Source organism: Adiantum capillus-veneris, chromosome 27 (assembly GCF_014529385.1).
Source record: "Adiantum capillus-veneris isolate H3 chromosome 27, ASM1452938v2, whole genome shotgun sequence".
NCBI lineage: Eukaryota > Viridiplantae > Streptophyta > Polypodiopsida > Polypodiales > Pteridaceae > Adiantum > Adiantum capillus-veneris.
Window position 1 is genome coordinate 79,766,962 of NC_140957.1, and position 20,785 is coordinate 79,787,746.

Consider the following 20,785-nt stretch of genomic DNA (forward strand, 5'->3'; position numbering starts at 1 on the left):
TGGTTTGACTCTCAGCTTTATCTTAGAGTATTGGGACTTGCTTGGTTAAGATCTTTGCAGCACATTCCAACAAGTTTTGCACACTGGCAAGATGCCTGATAGCATGAGTGAGGGATTGATCTACCTGATTCCCAAGGAGGGAGGCTCCTTGGATGGGATTCGACATTGGAGACCCATTACAATCCTCTACTCATCCTACAAAATTCTAGCAAAGGATTTGAGCTTGAGGATCCAACCACTACTAGAGAGCATTATACATGGGACCCAGGCAGGTTTTGTCAAGGAACGTAGTAGCCTTGAAAATATATTTACTTTTTGGGAGGTGTATTCCCTCGCGCATCTCTGAGAAGAGGATTTGCTGATACTCCTTCTCAATTTTGAGATGGCATATGATAGAGTTGATTGGGACTTCGTGGATGGCACTCTATGCACGATGTGTTTCACATATGCTTGGATCAGAGGTGTGTCAGCTCTCTACAGGCATGCACACAATCAAGTGCTCTTGGCAGGGGGAAGAGGGGAGTGCTTCTTGCTCACCCATTTGGTCAGAGAGGGTTTCCCTCGTGCCCCCTTCCTCTTTTCGTTCTATGCTAAGGCGATGAGCAAATTTTGACTTCTCAGCAAGTTGGCATGGGTGGTCTTGAGCTCCCTATTATAGGGCAAATGAGCTTCTTGATGCTGAGTTTGCCGACGACTAGCCTTGTACTTGGAGGGCCAAGAGGCCAATCTGCATAGGTGTGAGCAGGATCTTGAGGTGTTCTATTGTGCATCAGGCACAGTGATCAACTGAAGGAAAACAATTGCTTTCTGGGTTGGTAATGTTCCTACACCTAATCCTTTGCTAGGTGAGGGTTTTAGATGGATTCCCCCAAGGAATGCAATTTGCTACTTGGATTGTCAGGTTGGCTTAGACTTTTTCCCTAAGCAGCAGATTGCTCCCCTCCTCCTGTCCATCAGGAGGAAGTTTCTACATTGGAGTTCAGAACGGATCTCTTTGGCAAGCAAAGTTGTAGTGGCCAACCAAGTGTTGTTGGCTACTATGTGGTACATCACATCTTGCTGGATCTTCTCGAGCTCCCGTAGCAGCCAATTAGAGGGGTTGATGAGGAAATTTCTTTAGTCATGGTGTGACATTCAGTTAGCCCGAGCCAAAGTAGATTGGCACGTCATCACTCTACCATGTTCTCAGGGGGGATGGGGATCATAGACCCAACACATCAGAGTAGAACCCTTCTTGGGAAGTTTTTTGTGAGAGGACTGCTTCTAGGGGAGGAGCCCTGGAAGGAGCAGATTAGAGCTTGAGTGCCTCATGCAGGAGGCCCTTGAAGCCCTTCCATCGGGTGGATCTTTACGAAGATTCACAGAGTTGGTCTGAGTAGGAGACTAGAGGATTGATTTGCTACGAGCCTACTTTGCTCTTGGGAGCAGTTACGGAGTGGCCTGGAGCAACACAAACCCACTTGCATGGAGGAGCGCTTGAGATAGCCCATTGTTTGGAACCCCATGGTTAGTACTCAGAGAGGCCACTTGGTTGGTAGTAGAACTCATGTTTCTTGCAGTCCCATGGTAGAGGGCCCACCTTGCACTCTACGTGACTAGCTTCAATTTTTAGGTTTTCCAGAGGAGGTACATATCATTCATCTACGGGGCATGAGAGGATTGCAGAGCATGTGCCAGGACATTACATAGCTTTACCAGCTAAGTGGCTCACCCCTCTAGAGAGAGCAGCTCCCAGATGGATGGGATCTTTCATGCAACTGGAGGTCCTCATCGCTATTTGTGCTTGCTTAGAATTCGTACTTCCCAGGTTCTTCGAGATCCAGGGTGAGGGTAGGCTACACATAGTCTCAGTAGAGTCTCCACAGGTTGCAGTGCTGTTTTTAGAGGATACGAGTAGTGGGAATTTGTGGGAGGACCTGTGTCATAGATCCTGACCTAGCAGATCTTAAGATAGGCCACTGGAGGCTTTAGGCTTGGGAGATATGCCCTCTGGCACGAGTGCAGTGGGACCTTGGAGAGTGGATTTTGAGAGACCCCTTCTCTTCAGCCAACCCCTTTTGGAGAGGCCACTGAAGGATATGGGCTTGCGAGAGTTTCCCTCCCGCACTAGTGCAGTGGGACCTGCAGAGTGGTTTTGGAGAGACACCTTCTCTTCAGCCAACCACCCTGGGATCCCTTTCTTTCAGTACACTCTTTGATGGGGGCATCACATACTAGAAGCACGGGGAGATGCTTGTCCTGCTGCAACACTTCATTGGTAGGAGGAGGGTTTCATAACTGAGTTCTTGTTAGGCTTTTGGGAGCAGTTGTAGGACTCAAGGAAATCGAGGTGAATCCCTTTGTTCTAGTGTCTATTTGCACATAGAGCGACAACAGTGGAAAGTTGGCTGGCAAATAGTGGCATTTTGACAGCCTGTGCATCTTGTGACCATCCTTTGGAGAGTCAACATCACTGTCTATGGGACTGCCCCATGGCATGGTAGGTTTGGCTTTGGGTTCTTTGGTCGATGCCAGCTCTTTCCATAGCCTGACACTACACTTGGGGTGTTGCTACCTGGCCCACCCTCACGAGCCTTTTGCTCTAGTTTGAGCTATCATCCACCAGCAGGATGATAGTGATCTAGGAGGGTTGACCTACACTTCAGCCTGCTATAGAGCTTACCCCATAGGAGTGGTGTAATGAGAGAGAGGTGTGCTAGGAGCTCGTCTGTGGCTTGACACTCTAGTTCATTTGGCTGGCCCATTGCTTCCGCATCTTCGAGGCTTGCCATGTCCCACCAGCAAAGACTATTCGTGACTTTTGGTTGGAGTTGATCCATATTCTCAGGGGTCAGTTTGAGAGACTTCAAGGCAACTCCAATTGCATGCGAGAGCGTTGAGAGGCTTTCCTATGACTCTGGCGCCCGAGGCTCTTCTTCACCATGGTCCAGAGGATGTCCCCAGATGGCATTATCGGCCACCTGTGTGGCTCTTTCCTCCTCCCTTTTTGTGATTTAGACTCATTGTGCATGTTTTGCTTACTCACTGGGAGAGTCTCCCCATGCTTTTGATGTAGCCCTCTCTAGTAGAGGTGGTTTGTAGCCCTATGGGCAATTTTATTAACTAATGGAAGGATCTTTTTCTCGGGGAAAAAAAAAGATGGAGTTATCACTTACATCCATATAAACAAGACAACACATTTGTTAGCCTTGAATACGTATTGCATGTGTCAACAAACCTTCAGTTGTTATCCATGGCCTACTTAAAACCCTTTTAAGTTATACCTACATCCTTGTAGTGTTAAATATCAGCAAGTATCCATTCTTAAAACAATAAGCCACAAAGTGAAATGTGTGTGTGTGTGTGTGTGTGTGTGTGTGTGTGTGAGAGAGAGAGAGAGAGAGAGAGAGAGAGAGAGAGAGAGAGACCCGTTGCTTGTGTGTGTGTGTGTGTATGAGGATGAGTCAACATAATGGATATATTTGACATTCCATTCATTGAGATGCTGGAGCATTGCAGGGAGGCCTTCCACATTTTCAAGCGCTTAAAGGCAAAATAGAATTTTCAAGGAAAATCTCAAAAATTTGTAGGAGGGTTATACTAAATCAAGTTGAGGCACAATGTTTTCTCACAAAAACTTAAAAAACTTAGGTACAAGAAATTTTAGGGGCTACTTTATTATATTTGAAGGCTTTTACGCTTAATTTTTCTATACTTCTAAGTTTTTACCTTCAAACCTAGAATTTAGAGATAAACATCAAAATCTATAGATGGAATTACACTAGACCTAGGTTTTTTTGAGCATTGGGCTATACGATGCTTTTTCCCAAAATATTTAGAGGAAAATTTACTATATTTGAAGGTTTTTGCACTAAACTTCTTTGCACTTTGTAGATTCTCCAAACTTTAATTTAGGTTCTACAAACTTTATAGTTTCTTTCAACCTTACTTGGAGGTATTCTCTCCTTCAATTTAAAATTTAAAGTTGTGATGTTAAATTTTTATTCTTTTTGCAGCCATGACTCTTTTGGAGAATGGAAATGTTCTATGTTTTATGTTTCTAATTCACCACAACTCACTTTGTTAAGTGAGTGCTGCTAAAAACAAAAAATAAAAAAATAGAGATAAATCTAAAAACATTTAGGTGGGATTATACAAAACTTAGATTTTTTCCTTCAATTGTTGTGGGTATCTTAACCTTCAAATTAAATCTTATGAGTGTGTGGCCACAGAGAGAGAGAGAGAGAGAGAGAGTGTGTCTTTCCTTGGCACCCCCAATCCATTCTCTTTCTTTTTTTTTTTGCCTCGGACCCCCCCTCCCACCCCAAAAAAAAAAAAACAAAAAAGCCCTTTCATTATGTGATGTGGCAGAGGCCTCCAAGGTGAATTAGATATAGTTCAAAAAATTTGTAGGTGAGATTGTACTAAATTGAAGCACTCGGATACACAATAGTTTTTTGCTATCATTCAAAATTCCATTATCTATACTCTTTATAACGAGCCTTAAAAATTAGAGGAGGGAGAGGGCCTCCACACGTCGCTTTCTGATTGATTTGCATGGCTCGTTGGATCAGCACCAAAATTGAGGTGTTCAGTCCCTGTTGGGTCATCCTCTGTGTCGTAGACACATTAAAGAGCCTTTAAAAATTTCACGAAGTAGTCCATATTCTATGCAATTCCATCCTTTCCCAACCACCTGCAATAGTCAAAATTGTATGCCTGACAAGTTGTTGTCAATGTGTGTGTGTGTGTGTGTGTGTGTGTGTGTGTGTGTGAGAGAGAGAGAGAGAGAGAGAGAGAGAGAGAGAGAGAGATGGAAATGGCCTATGAACATTGAGAATAGTGGAATTAAAGGAACTATAGCGAGCATTTTTATGAGACTAATTTGAGAACATAGAGGGTGAACTTAATTAGCGGTAGCAACATAACCATTATACTTAATTAACTTGTCATGAAAATACTTTTGCAAGAGCGAGAATTAGAGAACTTGACAATAGTTGAGGATCAAATTTATGCGGAGCCGGTCCCTCCGCCAATAGGCTTTTGTATTATAGATTCTCCCATAAAGAGAGACTTGGTTCAATACAATCTTTGTGTTCCTTGTGACCTAGGTGATGCTATGAAGATGGAAAGATTCATGCATCACGAGCATAACATAAACTTTGTAAACGCATTAACCATCCCCGACCTTAGTCCGAAGGCCTGAAACACCTTCGAAGGTGGAGAGAGCTAGCAGGGAATGATGGTAGGGAAGAGAAAGAAAAATCATTGATAGGAGAAAGAAATAGTTCCTCACTTATCATGAGTCTTCTTGCTTAGCATAGCATAATAGCATAGTAATGAAGATAGAGAAGATGGCAAGCTTAAGCATTGAAGCATGGCTCTTGGTTGGATTTTCATTCCATAGCAAAGAGTGTTGGTGTAGGCTCTCAACTTCTTAACAAACTTGGAGAAGGAGATGGAGTTCTTGCACTTTCACCAAGTGAGAACGTGTGAAAAATTATTGTGTGAGAGGGTGTATACCCCCAAGCACACCCCTTGCTTGCCTTGGTCGACCCCTCCTTGTAGCTGAAGATTGAAGCCTAGCCAATCACATACACAATGCATTTCAAGCAACATGGGTAGTATTTAGACAAGTGTCCTCCTTACCCCTTTGAGAGAGAGAGATTGAAAATATCTAGATATTTGTTGCATCAAACTAGAATCTCATTGGACCCCTCTTTAGCCCAGCCAATAGGATTCAAGCACACCATGGGCTAAGCATAGGGAGAGATTTACATGTGTCCATGTGCCCCTTGAGAAAGGGGGTGCCCTTTAGGTGAGTGGGAGGTTAAGTCAAAGATCCCCTTAACTTTGGGGCTTTCCCCCTCCTTTGTAGGGTCTCTTTTTGACTCAATCTCCTCAAGCACCTTACCTCCCTATGCATGGGAAGCTTCTCAAGCACTTTACTCATCAAGCATGACAAGCACATTAGTCAGCAAGCAGGACAAGCACCTCAAGAACCTTAATTAGCAAGCACGACAAGCACCTCAAGCACCTTACTCATCAAGCATGACAAGCACCTCAAGCACCTTAATTAGCAAGCACGACAAGCACCTCAAGCACCTTACTCATCGAGCACGACAAGCACCTCAAGCACCTTAGTCAACAACCATGACAAGCACTCCAAGTTTGGATTGGCTTCCCACCTCAAGCTCAACCCTAGCTTGCTTAAAGTCCTAAGTCTAAGGACTTTTAACACTAACCTTTGGAGGTCTTTAATAAAGCTAAGGTCTAGAAGCACGTATCTATATCCTAACTCTTGTTCCCCTTTTATCTTCCCATATTAAATGATCAGTTTGAAATGAGAAAATCATTTGGTAAAGTTATATATTATATTTTATGACACACACACACACACACATAGTGATCCCGTAGACTATGCAAATCCAAAATTTTCCAACAACAAGACTGTAGTGGCCGAAATTGTACGCTTTATAGCTTGCATGTGTGTGTGTCACAATGTTATCATGTGTGTCAAAGAGAGAGAGAGAGAGAGAGAGAGAGAGAGAGAGAGAGAACAACTGATAGTCGAGAAAAAAAAAGTGCTTTGATGGTTAAGTGAAATCTACTATATAAGTTTAAATGGTGCAAAAGTGGAGTTTATAGGATTTAAATAAAAATTGAGATAAAAGTTACAAGGTGTAGGTTAAGCTAGTCAATCAACAGATGGCTAGAGGTATGAGTGTGTCAAATTTCCAGATCAATTAGGGTTAAGTTAGTAGGCTGTGCCAATTTTAGCTACAATAAAGGCATATCCATTAGGGTTAAGTTACAATAAAGACATATCCATAGGCTTATGCTAGAGCACTGAGGGTTCAAAATCATTAAGTGAAGGAAGTTTCCAAGATTAGGTTGAAACATGATTGTTTTTAAAGGTTGAGCTCAACCTTAAAATTAGGCCAAACAGTAGTATAGTTAGTATTCCCCTCATTTTTTAAAGCCACAAATGGAGAGCTTTTTTTTTAATAGGGCCTGGTTTGATTCCAAAAAGGTAAAGCATAGCAAAAAGTGAATGTGTGTGTGTGTGTGTGTGTTTGTGTTTACACATACACACATATATAGAGAGAGATATGTACACACATGCATGCACGCACACACACACGCGTGTGTGTGTGTGTGTGTGTGTGTGTATATATATATATAGAGAGAGAGATAGAGAGGGGGGGGGGGGGGGGGGGGGGGGGGGGGGGGGTTGGAAGTAAGACTAGACTCTAGAAACTTGATTGTAATAGTCAAAAAAAATAAAATTGAATGTCCAAAGCAAGATCATTGTAACACTCAAATTCATCTATAATTCAAGCCTCAATGAAATCATCATGCATGTAACAAGTAAAATCAGCCTCACGCTTTGTGGCTCACATAGAGCCTTCTTCTTGAGACACTCCATTGCGAGAAGCTCGTTGTGAGGTGTACGATGACTGTTATATTTTAGAAAAGAGGTCATTGTCCCCTCCCCCTCATCCGTTCCCCATTCCTCCCTCATGCAAGCGTTTTGGCCACATGGAGTCATCGAACAGCACCTATGGGCCTGCATCCCTGCTACTTGCCTTGCCCACCATCTGGCAGCCCACTCCCCTTTCCTTATTAATCACAAAGGAGGCATCTTCTAAGATTTCCCAAAATCACCGTCACATATTTCACTCACATACCAGCTCACGTGATTGGATCCAGTATGTAAGGTTGAGTCTGCTTGCTTTGAGGCTCTTTAATGAGGGAAATTTATGTTTTGCTTAACATCTAATGTGTCAATTAAACTAAGTATATTCTATTAGTGAAAGTTATTGTATTGAGGCATTTTGACTGCTTTTTAGGATAAAAATGCACCCTTTAATAATACAATAAATCAGTAAAAAACTATGAAACCTTTAATTTTTTATGGGCAATAGCTCTCTTCAGAAATCAACCCTAGTAGCTTTGATAGCCGCCTCTAGTACATTGGTAAATGTTCAAATCTAGGCTTTCTTTGTAGCGACGACGCCGGGGATTTAGATCCTACCTCATTTCAAAAAAGGTGAAAACATTGAGAAGAATTACATTCTCCCTTTGTCATTCTCACGCTGCCTGCGGGGAGCGACCTAGAGGAGTAACCTACCTCCACAGATCTCGCTATGGCTCATAGAATTTTTCTTCTGCAAAATGCATTGCTCGTGCCTCCAACAACCTCCAAGTCTCCTGCTTTTTTGAGCTTGCAAAGCCCTCGTCGTCGATCTCTGCAAGCTTCAAAACGGTGGATGGCTAAGGAGCCTCAGCCTCTGCGCACTCAAGAGTTTGCGAGAGCTTGGCCAGGAACGGCCACATCGTGGGCTGTGCGGCAACCTCAAGCATACAACACGTTCGGGCTGGTGTTGTGTCTGCTAGCGCTGAGTTTGCCCCGGGTTGGCGCACTCAAGAGTTTGCGACAGCTTGGCTAGGAACACCCACATCGTGGGCTGTGCGGCAACCTCAAGCATACAACGCATTCGGGCTGGTGTTGTGTCAGCTAGCGCTGAGTCTGCCCCGGGTTGCTCTGCCTACAGCACTGCCGACCAAGGTGAGTGGATAGTGGGTCATTTTGAGCATCGGATTACTTTGCTCGCAGCACTGACTTTGCCTGGGATTCCTCTATTCGTAGCACTTCCGGCCAGGGTGAGCCACAGTGGGTCATTTTCCTGCTCAGAGAGCGTCGGGTCTTGGCTTCTCGACAGCGTTGTTGAGTGATGTTGTGGTCTGTGGCTATCTTTGTCAGTGTTTTAGCTTCTTTTGTGATTTGTAAATGAATATCTTCGTGACCTTTGTTTCATAATCTGCAGGTCAAGTATGAGGAGACATGTCGTGGGTTCAGAATTCCACATAGACGGACAAGCGATTTCAGTCTTGAGGATCAGACATATATAGATGGAGAGGGTGATGTTATTGCTATGGGTGACGCTCGGGATCTCAAGGATGCATGGTTATGGCAAGAATCACAGATTTTGAAGACAGGTTAAATTAGTGCCGTTCGAAATAGGGGTTGTAAGATTTGATGTGGTGCCGATATTAAGCTTGTTTTGTGCCCAGATTTCATGTCGTGTTGTTAGAAGAATATTCGTTAGAAGATTGTTCGAGTATGAGCATCTCTGGTTTTTTTCTGAATCAAAGCTGTGCGTGGGTGTCAGGCTCGTTTTGTGTCTTGGTTTTTGAATCGGCTCTCAGGGCCCACACCGGGCAAGGCTCGTAGTTCTGGGCGTTATGGCAAGATGTCTGTAATTTGTGCATATGTTGTTGCAGTTTAAGATTTGATGTCAAGTTACAATGATTTTTCTCTCTCTTCTCTGCTTTCCCTGTCTCTCTCTCTACCTTTTGTCTTTTTGAGGTGCATTAAAGATTAGGACAGAAGTTTGCTCCCTTTTTGGGTTGCCGAGTATTCTCTGCCTTCCTTTCTTGGTCTTAAAAAAGAACGTGGGTGATTTATTTGCACCTCTTATATGATTACTTCCACCTTGCATCTTTAAAGACCTAGTATTAAAGACTCACTCATGAGGATGTCGCTCTTGAGCTGTTACTTAAACTTCCTTTCTGAGTCCCTAAACCTGTTAGTTTTTTGAGTCCTCTTTATCAGTGGCTTGGTTAGACTAACACTCAGCTTTATGCATAGTTTTTATGGGTTGTAGTTGACAATAGCTGCTCTCACTTCTCAAGCATTCCAACTCTCGAGGGAAGGAAACCTCTCTCCTCCTCTCACTGTCTCCGCCTCTCCCTCCATCTCTGTCCTGCATCTTCATACCTTATACCTCTGCGCAATGGATTTTGAAATGGCTGGTTTGATACTCTTACTTGCACCTTTTGAATGAATTGCTTACTTGTTACAGTCAACGAAAAGTGACCTTGAGCTTGAATCTTTCCGTTGTGAATTCTTGTTGGTTGTAGACCTATCTTTCGAGCATGTTCAAAGTGTGCAAGACGCTCAAGCTGCGCATGGCGAGTCTTCGCATGAACTTGTGGTGGGCAACTTGAAGGAAGAAGGTGTGTTGGAAGCTCCGACACATGAGGCATTTGGTGAGAGAGTTCTGTCTCCTCTCAAGAAACTAAGTCCAAGGGCTTCTCTTAAGAAGCCTTCTCCTTCGAAGGCCATCAAAAAAGCCCTTAGTCATGTCAGAGGTATTTTCCTAGCAGCCTTGGCTTTTTTTGGCACTGTAGGATAAATTTTACTTGATTGTCTTGCAGGGAAGGCCGTGCGTAAGAGCCTAGCTGGCGCAACGTCGTTCTCGAGCAGCAACACAACGTTTCCAAAACGTGATGCAATCGTTGAAACTTTTGATTCGCAGCTAGTGTTGGCTCCTAGGACTCCGGTCCTTGCTATTTTTGAGCTTTCTGACGCAATCAACTTCCGCTTTGCATTTGAAGGCAAGGTGCTATGTAAGTATGGAACTTTCAAGACTAGAGAAGGCTCCTTCCCTAAGTTCTTAAAGGCTGATTTGGTTGATAAAGAATGTAAGCGCACTACTACTTTTGTTGTGGCTGAGAGCTACATTGCTCAATTTGTGGAGTCTTTTGAAGCCAATGACTTTGTGTGCATTGAGGGGGGGTCAGTAAGGAGAAGAACTCGCAACTACGGTGGCACAAGCGTGTGGGCTTTGTACGCCGATGCCACTACTTTGGTTGTCAAAGCTGAGCCATTTGATTTAGTCTTGAGTTTTTATCCCGAGCACAAAATCAAAGACCTTGTGGTTGGTCCAGCAGTGGATTTTGTCCCAACTGTTGCGTTTACCGTCACGAAGATTGATGAATCTTCCAAGGGTGATGGTGGCACGAGCTATCGCTTGACAATTGCTGATGGACCTGCCTCGAGCGATAGGGCAAGGGTAAGTTGGGTTCTTTGGTTGCATTTTGACTTGTAGCCCAAAAAATTGACAGTGGCATTTGTGTAACTGTCTTTTTTTGATTAGCTTTTGTTTGTTCCCTCTAGAAGAGTGGACTATCATCATATGGTCAATGAAGTGAAAGCAAATGGATCTTACTCATGAGTGGCTCACAATATAAACATTTTCAAGCACCTTGCAAACACTCTTTCAATTGTTGATGCAACTATATTGTGTGCTTTGCCAATCCAACTTGAGAATGTTTTTCGCGGCTTCCTCTCAAAGCAACTAGCAAGCTTGGGTTGTGGGAAGAAGGTGAATCCCACTCTTCATGCTGATTTTCAATGTTTGCTTGTATGTATCTTTCAAAACAGCCAGCACTTAATTTAGCGTTCGCATTTTGTGCAGATCTTTGGCACACTAGAGGTCGTCAACATGAATAGCCTTGGTGTGGAGTACATTTGTGAGAGTTGTAAGGGAGTTCGGGTAAGCCGCCAAGCATCCAACCCTTTTTGTTTCACATGTGACAAAGTGTCGAATGTTCTCAAGGTGCCATCCGTGCAAGCAAAGGTCGCTCTCCAAAATGGATCCGTTGCCAATGTGACTTTGCATGGGAAGGCTGTTGATCAAGTGCTTTGTCTTCGTCGACCTTTTCTCGAAGTGTATGATGATAATCTTGTTAGCTTGAAGTCATCTCTTGTCAACCTCAAGAAAGTTGGGACATTCACTGTTGACGCTGAAGGGTATGTTTCAGAATACAAGTCTGGTGTGCCAAGCTAGTTTTGCTGAAATCTGTTAGAGCTTTTGTTTGTATGTATCTCTTGCAATATATCTCGAGCCTCTTGTATGCAGCCTTGTTTTGGCACTTTTTTGTACCTTCCTTGGCTCATACTGTCTATGACACATACCTTTTTTCTCTCTAAATAACGCTTGTAACTATGATCAATCAATCGTTTAGCTTTGATATTGGTGGTTTACACCTTGGGATAGATCATGCTTTTTTTTCTAAGCATCCATTGAATCAAGATGTTTTAAACTCTCTCATATGCACATTTGATTGTGGCTTCTCATTAAGCACTCTCCTTGAAAAGATTGTTGAGCTTGTTATATGTGACGTTCGCGAAGGAAACATTGGAACCATTAATGTGTGGCTTAAGCCATGGGTTGCTGATTTTCGAAATGAATCCAATAACATTCTAAAACTTAGAAACCTTGTGCAATCATTGTTATGGACTCGACAGTCTTTAAAGGTCCTTAGCATGCATAAATAGTGTCGCTTGTTTGTCGTATTTTAGATTCTTGTTGCAATATGTACCTTTTCCAAAATATGACCTTCGATAAGATGGTTTCTTATGGCTCTGCGCATATGCCTTCATCCTCAAAACTGAATGGGCTGCTTTTCTTTGATACCCCAGAAGGTTTGTTCTCATTTCCTTCAGCAAACAATGGTTTGAAGCGAGCGAGATGTGTATGGACTGAACATGCTACAACTGCTTTGTCTTCGTTAATAGAAGCAAGTCCCAACTCTGCTGCTAAAGAGATTGCATTTAGATTTCAGAGTTTGATGCCTTCTTACAACTCTAAACAAATTCAAACCAAAATTTATAAGATGTGGAAAACCGTACACTCCCAACCCCGTGTAGTTCAGTGCCCGCATTCACAAGCAAGAAAATACTTAAAAGTAATAATGGATACACCTTGTTGGCCTTGTGCATCATGTGAGATTTTGATGTTTAAGAAAAGCTCGTATAATTTAAACCATGGCGAGGCTTCACTTTTAACAAACCTAAAGCAACTCCCCCAAGGAGGTCTCTCAGAATTTCATGTTTGTACGGCTTGCAAGCAATCCCTTAAAGCACAAAAAACACCACCTTTTTGTGCATGCGGGCAGTTAACCTTCAACGCCAAGGTGTCGGTCGTTGAAAAGCTAAATGCTGTTGAACGACGGCTTGTCTCCCCACGCATCGCATTCACACAGATTCGTGAGCTCAACTACGAGGGTCAATATGGTTTGCGTGGTAGCATTGTGAATGTAATGGCAGACCTATCGAGAGTACAAACGTTGTTGCCTTGTTTTGCGCATGAGCAAGCAACAATATTGGTTGAGATTAAGCGCAAGATGGAGTATAACCATGCATATCTTAGTGGTCTTGTTCGGCCAATATATGTTGTACAAGCATTGTCACACCTTTTGAAAATGTGCTTATACCTACAACAAAACATAACACTCAATGAGTCATGGACATCCTCCTTTTTGTTGGCTCTTGACATTGCTATGAGTCCTGATTGCCATGTCGATGACGATACCGTTGAGCAGTCTGACACCCTTGTTCACGGCATCTTTTCTGCACAGCAGGTTGTGGACCACGCTGCGCAACCAAGTAGCATCGCACCTTGCGAGGGCTTTAGCCCGCTTAGCATATTCGATGATGAAGCCTGCGAAGAGTTGGCATTCCCAGCATTGTTCTCTGGGGAGAGAAGAAAGTACCACGTCTTGGCAAGAAGAAGTATCAACAAGTAGCACAGTGGGAGCTTAAAAGTACGGATAGACGCTTCGCAAGAGACATAGAAAACCTTTTTTTTAAAACAATGAAAGTCATCATTGGGAAAGTCTTGAGCTCTATATGGGTCCGCCTTTGAAAGGGGAAACTCCAGGGTAGACAACTCCAAACTAGAGACGTTAGCACAAGCACAAACATTGAACAACTGCTCACCTCTCAACTTGGCTATCATGACTTTGAGACATTGCGTACATCTGTTGATTACAAGGCAAAGCTCAAGCGCAACGTCTTCGCAATGATTCGCCAATTGGGTCAGCCTACCTTCTTCCTCACAGTCTCATGTGCAGAGCAAAGATGGACACCCTTGAGACAATGTTTGACTAGATTAAACCCAGATATAAAAGAGGAGGACTTCGCGAGCGTATCTATCTTCATGCGTGCGTTGGTTCGATCAGATCCTGTTACTGTTGCGAGGTACTATGTCCAAAGATTCAAAGAAATGAAGAAAGAACTTAAGCGCAATAAATCAATACTTGGTGAAGTGTTGGATTACTTTTTTGTGACAGAGTTTCAACACAGAGGGAGTCAACACAACCATGGCTTGCTTTGGATAAAGGATGCACCGATATTTGGCACCACACCTGATGATCAGACATTGCAATTTATCGACTCTTACATCACAACAAACAAGGATGATCTAGACGACAACCTTAACCCTGTGCAAATTCATTTCCATCGTAAAACTTGTAAGAAGCACAAAACATCTTGTCGATTTGGGTTCCCACGTCCGCCAGCAAGAAAATCCACAATCTTGTACCCAATAACAAGTCAAACCAAGAAGAAAACCCTTTTACAAAACAAGAAACAGATTGACATGGAGTTACTTCGCTTAGGTCATAACTCAGAACTATCTTTTGACGATTGGCTCAACACTCTAAACATGGATGACGACCTCTACATTGAATCACTTTCTGTGAAGATTGCAGAACCAACACTTCTGCTAAAGAGGGATCCAAAAGACATATACACAAACGACTTTAACAAGTCACTGTGCACCCTTTGGGATGCAAACATTGACATCCAATTTATATTCAATGGCCATGGAGCAGCTTATTGCACGTCATACATGACAAAGGTAGACTCTTCCACAAGCAAAGCAATCAAGAATATAATTGAGACTTGCAAAAAGACTAGCCTCCCAACATTCGAACGGTTGAAGAAGATGGGGAGCGCGTTGATCAATGCCAAAGAAATCACATCGCAACAAGCTACGTACATCACACTTTCATTGCCGCTACACAATGCAAGTTGACAATTCACATTTATCAATGTAGATTTTGAGAGCCAAAGAACATTGCTGCTGAAAAGAAGACCACGCTAGACTCTCTTCAGCCAGACGAGACAAACATCTTCTTTGATGACATCGTCACAAAGTATACGCACCGTCCGACGATCTTTGCAGACTTATGCCTAGTGGAATACACCAGCACCTAAACTCTCTTCCGAGGCATTCCTCGCAAGTGCAAGAAGGCTCGCGTGATTAGGTATGCGAACTTCAATGTTGTCAAGGACTCTGAGAGACACTACCATGAGCTTTGCTTGTTGTTTTTGCCATTTATCGGCAAAGAGGCTGACTTCGAAATGTCCTCAACCTCTTGGAGAGAAAAGTTCAAACACAACATTGCAACAATTACAAAAAACAAACAAAAATTCTCAAGGCTTGAGCTACCAACACTTTCATCCAAAAAATCCTCATCAAGCTGCCCGTCACAAAGCGAAGGTGAAGAAGGTTTTAATTATGAACTTAATGTCGATCTACCAACCTCAAGGCCTCCAACAAAGTCTCTACCCCTTCTCCATGTCCTCGCATTGCCTGCTCCCGAATACGAGTCCCTTGTCACACAATTGAACCAAGGCCAACGAGCACTCTACGATGACATCATGATTAGAAAACGCTTACAGCTAGCAAAACCTATCCACCTATTCTTAACTGAGGTGCAGGAACCGGAAAGACATTCACATTACAGACAATAATCCAAGGTCTAGTTCGGCACTACAGCTCGACGATCGAGAGCGAGGTTGAGTTTCCATTAGCAATGCTGATGGCTTACACAGGCAAAGCAGCCTTCACTCTTGGAGGAACCACAATCCACTCAGCATTGTGTTTACCACTTGTCTTGCAAACAAACACGACTCTCTCCGCAAAGACTTTAGCCGACCTCTCAACCCTCTACAAAAACGTCAAGTTAGTTGTTTTCGATGAAGCATCGCAAATAGGCAACAAACTACTTCGCATCATAGACACTCGACTACGGGCAATCAAACATAACCATCTAGAACCATTTGGTGGTCTTGACGTAATCTTTTGTGGAGACCTTTTCCAAGCAAGCCCAGTACGAGACCGTTGGATATTTAGCGAGCTAGACGCACCTGTTGAGATGCTTGCACCCTCTTTCTGGCACACCCATATAAAATGTCACGAACTACACGAGCCAATGCGGCAGTCCAACGTAGACTTTGTCTCTATCCTCAACCGAATGAGAAATGCAACACATACGAACGAGGACCTCATACACATTAACACCAACCACGCAAACAAGCCTTTCGACATATTCAAAACACCACATCTTTTCTTCACAAACAACTTGAAGAATCAGCATAATCATTTTGTCTTCAAAAGCCTAACCACACAGGCATACATCATACGAGCGCATGATACCCACCAAAAAACCTGCTAAAAAAACCTTGCTATTCCCAACGACCCTCAAGCAACAGCAGGGTTGACTTCAATCCTTGAGCTAAAATCAGGAATGATAGTCGAGCTTTGTATCGGCAACCTCAACGTCTGCGACGGCTCGGTCAACGGTGCCGATGGAATTTTAAAACATGTAGACTTCAGGGCAAACGCATTTACTGCATGGATAGCTTTCTTCAAGCCTTCAACTGGAACACACCAGCAGATAGTAAACCAGTAGCTATACTCTGACGGCATTGACGGCCAGTGGACACCAATACTGCAAACAACAAAAGAATTTCAGGTCGGCAAAAATATGCTAAACACTGTTTCGAGAACACAACTTCCTATCCAAGCAGCAAACGCACTTACCATCCACAAATCCCAAGGCCTGACAATGGATGCAGTAGCATTCGACCCAACCGGAATCAACACCCACGGCTTGGTATACACAGCCCTCTATCGTGTCAGGGACCCTGCAAACTTACACATTCTTAGCCCAATCCATCCTAGACAAATCAAGATTGATGCCATTGTGCTCGAAGAACTACGAAGACTACAAACAAATGCAAAATGGGAATACTTAAGTCCACTGCTTTCCACATTCAAGGGAAGCCATCATATTATTCACTCACTAAACATTGTGTCTGCTAAAAAATACATTCACCACACAAGAAACGATGTCACCTTTGCAGCTGCAGACATCTTATGCTTCCAAGAAACAAGACAACACATAACATACTTGCACCAGAATTCAACCACCTCCACCACTACAATGGATATGGCATGTCTATCTATTACAAACAAGACTTCTCCTTGCGCTCTCAGGTGACATTCTCACCTCCAGGAATTGAAATCATCCAAGCCTCCTTTGCCGCCCATGACAAACGTAATCTCCACATCATTGCTGTCTACAAATCACCCAGAACCCCTGCCAACTCCTTGATTGCACTACTAGACACACTCACTCGAGAAACCCATCCCTCAATCCCTAGCGTCACACTCACTCCTTGATTGCACTACTAAACACACTCACTCGAGAAACCCATCCCTCAATCCCTAGCGTCATACTGGGCGACTTCAACATTCACGCTGACAGCGAAAACACTCAATACCGAGACTTGCACAACATGTTGCGGACAAGAGACTACCAACAAATGATCCATGAAACCACAACTATATACAACTCAATCCTCGACCATATTTGGCTTAAAAATGCCCCCCCCCAGCCTCAATTTGCGGAACACGATTCTGTTTTTGGTCCCACCACTCGTCAACACATTTTTTGCTTCCAAAATAATCCAAGCACCAAAAAAAGGTCTCCCTCTACAAGTCCCACTCCAACTACTCAACATCAATGACCTCTCTCCCCCCTAGCCCCCCCACCCCATCCCGATATTCTTTGCGCAAGCCTCCCTTCTTCTGCACGGTTTTCTACCTTCACTAACATTGACCGCCTTGCAATTCTCGTCTTCTCCCTCCACCGCTCCCCTCAACGGCAGGCCTCGTGATTTTATCACTTGTTTAAAAACAGAATCATTAAAAAAAGTGCATAGCATTTTCCTTTTGCCTTAATTTTGATGTATTTTCTTGGATGCTAGTGTTCTTTAGGATTTTTCCATTTGATGATTACAACATAGTGACACACACACGCTCTCAAAAAATTGTGAAGAGTACTTCCTTGCAAACATCTACGAAACTTCAAGAGAACCTTCCTAGTATTCCAAGGGTCTCATGCTCCCTTTTGGCATTTACTTGACACCTTGAATGCATAAGGCCAAGTCTAAATGATCTGTACTCAATATGGCTTGCAAATTATGTAGATGCCCTTGTCACTACCATAGCCATGGTGACAAGTTTCATCAAAGAAGTTGCTTTCTTGGAATGTCATTCCAAGACCCATTGAAGGCTAGAAGAATTTCCTCCTAGATCATTCATTGGAGGATCCACAAAGGTCATTTCTCTTGAGGAGCTGAAGGTTGATGAGCCACGCTTACTCAATAGATTGTAGATGGCCTCCAAGGCACATCATTGATTCTCCTCCTCTTGGTCTCGAGGCTTTGGAGGGGTCACTTTAGGGAATCCTCAAGAGGAGTCATTTTAGGGATTGCCCTCAAGTGGGACCCTTCTCTCACGAGTCCATAATTGACCCCAATGGATGGTGGCTTGTGAGCCACTTCTTCTAGACCCATATGAGTCACATCAAGATGTGTAGATGGTGTTAAATAAAAAGCACTCTACGATGTGCTATCATAGCACACAAACAATTATTTATCATAACTCAAATAGCATGGTAGCATTTCAACATATTAGCTCCTCTTGGTCATCTTTCATACCAATGTACATTCTTTGATCATGAATAGTTAGTGCTATCTCAATCTAAGGCTGACTAGTCACTTTTCGTATGTCTACGGGGAAAATGCATACAAGTTAGAACTTGATTGGATGCAGATTTGTAGAGATCTAGTCTTTCAAACATCTCTAGACTTAGAATTTGTATAAATTTCAAATTTGTATCTTGCTATGTGAACTATCAATAATGCCAAAATCTCAAATATGTTCCTCTAATTTTGCAAGCAGGTCTAATTAGCATTAGCAGGAATTTGAGGAGATGCCCTCTTCAAAACCAAAGCAAAAGGGATATGGTCGACAGTTGGATGTAGGTGTTGCGAGCACAGGTGCTAGTCACCCTATTTAGTGCCTTAACTATCATCCTAAGTGTGGGGATTGAGTTTAGTCTTCCTTTTTAGTAATCTATACATATGTAGCCGCCTACATTGTTTCTAAATATTTGATCAATGTTGTAGTTATTGTTCATTTTATCAAATCAAATCCACTTTAGGATATTTTGAATCGTCTATCTTTCAACACTTACTAGTATGTGACCCGTTGCTGCGGTCAAAGAAACATCACCTCTATTCTCAAAGGGCTATCTTCTCTTCCAAGTGGAACACTATCAATAGTCTCTTCCTACATGTATAGTATGTTGCATTTCTAAAAGTAATGCATGACGCAATCTCTTGATAGATTCTAACAAACATGAATAAATGTAAAATACCACAAATATCACCTCTATTCTCATAGGGCTATCTTCTGTTCCAAGTGGAACACTATCAATACTCTCTACACACTCTCGCATTTCCAAAAGTGATGCATGACGTGATCACTTGATAGATTCTAACAAAATGAATATATGTAAAATGCCGCAAATTATTCTTTGATACCAAGCTTGGGAACTTCTCATAGACATTATTTTCACGAGATTTTTGTGAGGTGCTAACCCTTGCTCAACACACTTAGGAGTGCTCTACTTCTAGAGAGAGAGAGAGAGAGTGTCCTCCTTTTGGTCTATCTTTGTCTAGCAATTCTACCAAGCTTGATTATGCAGATAAGATAAGTTAGCATGGTGTGAAAAGATGGAGCGGGTTTTAGAATTCGTTTCAGCAATGGAAACACAATTCAATTCAATGTATCTGCTCCACTCTCTTATACAAAATATTTAATTGTGAGTGTACGCCATGTAAGGATCAAGGATAGCCTTTGGGATCATCCTTTACCAAGGTTGAGAAACGAGTGTAAAGAATACAAAGATATGCATGAATTTTTTCAGGGCTATTATAAAGTGGGAATATCGCTCATTGATTGCTGATGATAGAAAAAGTCTTCAAGATTTTTTAGGTTAACTTCAGAACATTTGGTATCTTACAAAAAGTTTAATGATTTATACAAATGAGAAATTTAGTATGTGTGCAATTTTCAAAGGGTTATTTCAAGGTGTGAAGTGTTGAATTCAAATGACCTTTGCTCTTGAGTTTTTTTAAGAAGTTTCATTTGTGAACACAATGGAAGAACTTGAAGTTGTTGTTCGATCTAGTGCTCATACTATAACTAACTATGTGAAGGTACATTCAGTGGACATGTTTGAAGCTCTTATGCTGAAGATTTGGAGCTTAACTTTTGACATGGATGAAAGTATATCAGGATATGCAAAGGCCTACTCCTACTGCTATGATCACAAGAAAGAGCAAGGCCAAGTAAAAGAAAAATTATTTTCTTGGTGACTCTCTACCACTCATTCAAATTGCCTACATGGCCTTGCATGAAGAGAAAAACTTGCCATCCCTAATACGACCACAAAAGCAATATGTGCAAAGATGAGGCAACACAAAATATAGCCATTACTCTATATGCTCTCACAGCTCAAAGGAATCAATCTTAGAAGAGGCAAAAAGTAGGTAAGATCAACCCCCATCAAGACCACAAAGAAAAATAGCCTCCAAAGCCATCTAAAAAGTATCTAAAGAGGGCTTTGGTGAGCACCTATCTAAAGAAGAAAATAGACATTCTACTCTTTTACCCACCAAGAAAACTCAAGGTGCTCCTTATCCTAAAGTATGGGAGGAAGAAGTGGACTAACCATGAGCTCAATCCCTCAAAGAAGGACCTGCTTCAAGCCCTCCAAATCCACCCGATAGAGTAGCCTGGTTGATTGAGAGGAGCCCTCTTAGTTGAGAGTGCTATTGTTCCATCTCCACTCAAAAATAGAAATAAAAATAAATCCTTGGCTAGCTAGGAGCCAAATTCTGACCATTCCATTTTTGAAAATAATATGTCACCACCGATTGCCTAATGAAATGACAAGTCAATGAAAGATTCACTCACTCATAGCCAAATGTTAGAAGAGTTGGAGAAAGTGGACCAATTGCCAAAGA

The 20,785-nt window shown here is 42.6% G+C and overlaps 1 protein-coding gene across 1 annotated transcript; it reads left to right on the top strand.

The window, feature by feature from the left end:
- Nucleotides 1–7,521: 7,521 nt before the first annotated feature.
- LOC147422264 (uncharacterized) lies at nucleotides 7,522–11,618 on the top strand. Its single transcript, XM_086503436.1, has 10 exons — nucleotides 7,522–7,691; nucleotides 8,308–8,551; nucleotides 8,678–8,725; nucleotides 8,811–8,982; nucleotides 9,193–9,242; nucleotides 9,651–9,798; nucleotides 9,907–10,137; nucleotides 10,204–10,841; nucleotides 11,031–11,153; nucleotides 11,247–11,618. The coding sequence occupies exons 1-10, from the start codon at nucleotides 7,522–7,524 to the stop codon at nucleotides 11,616–11,618; spliced, it is 2,196 nt and encodes a 731-aa protein (XP_086359562.1).
- The last annotated feature ends 9,167 nt before the right edge of the window (nucleotides 11,619–20,785 follow it).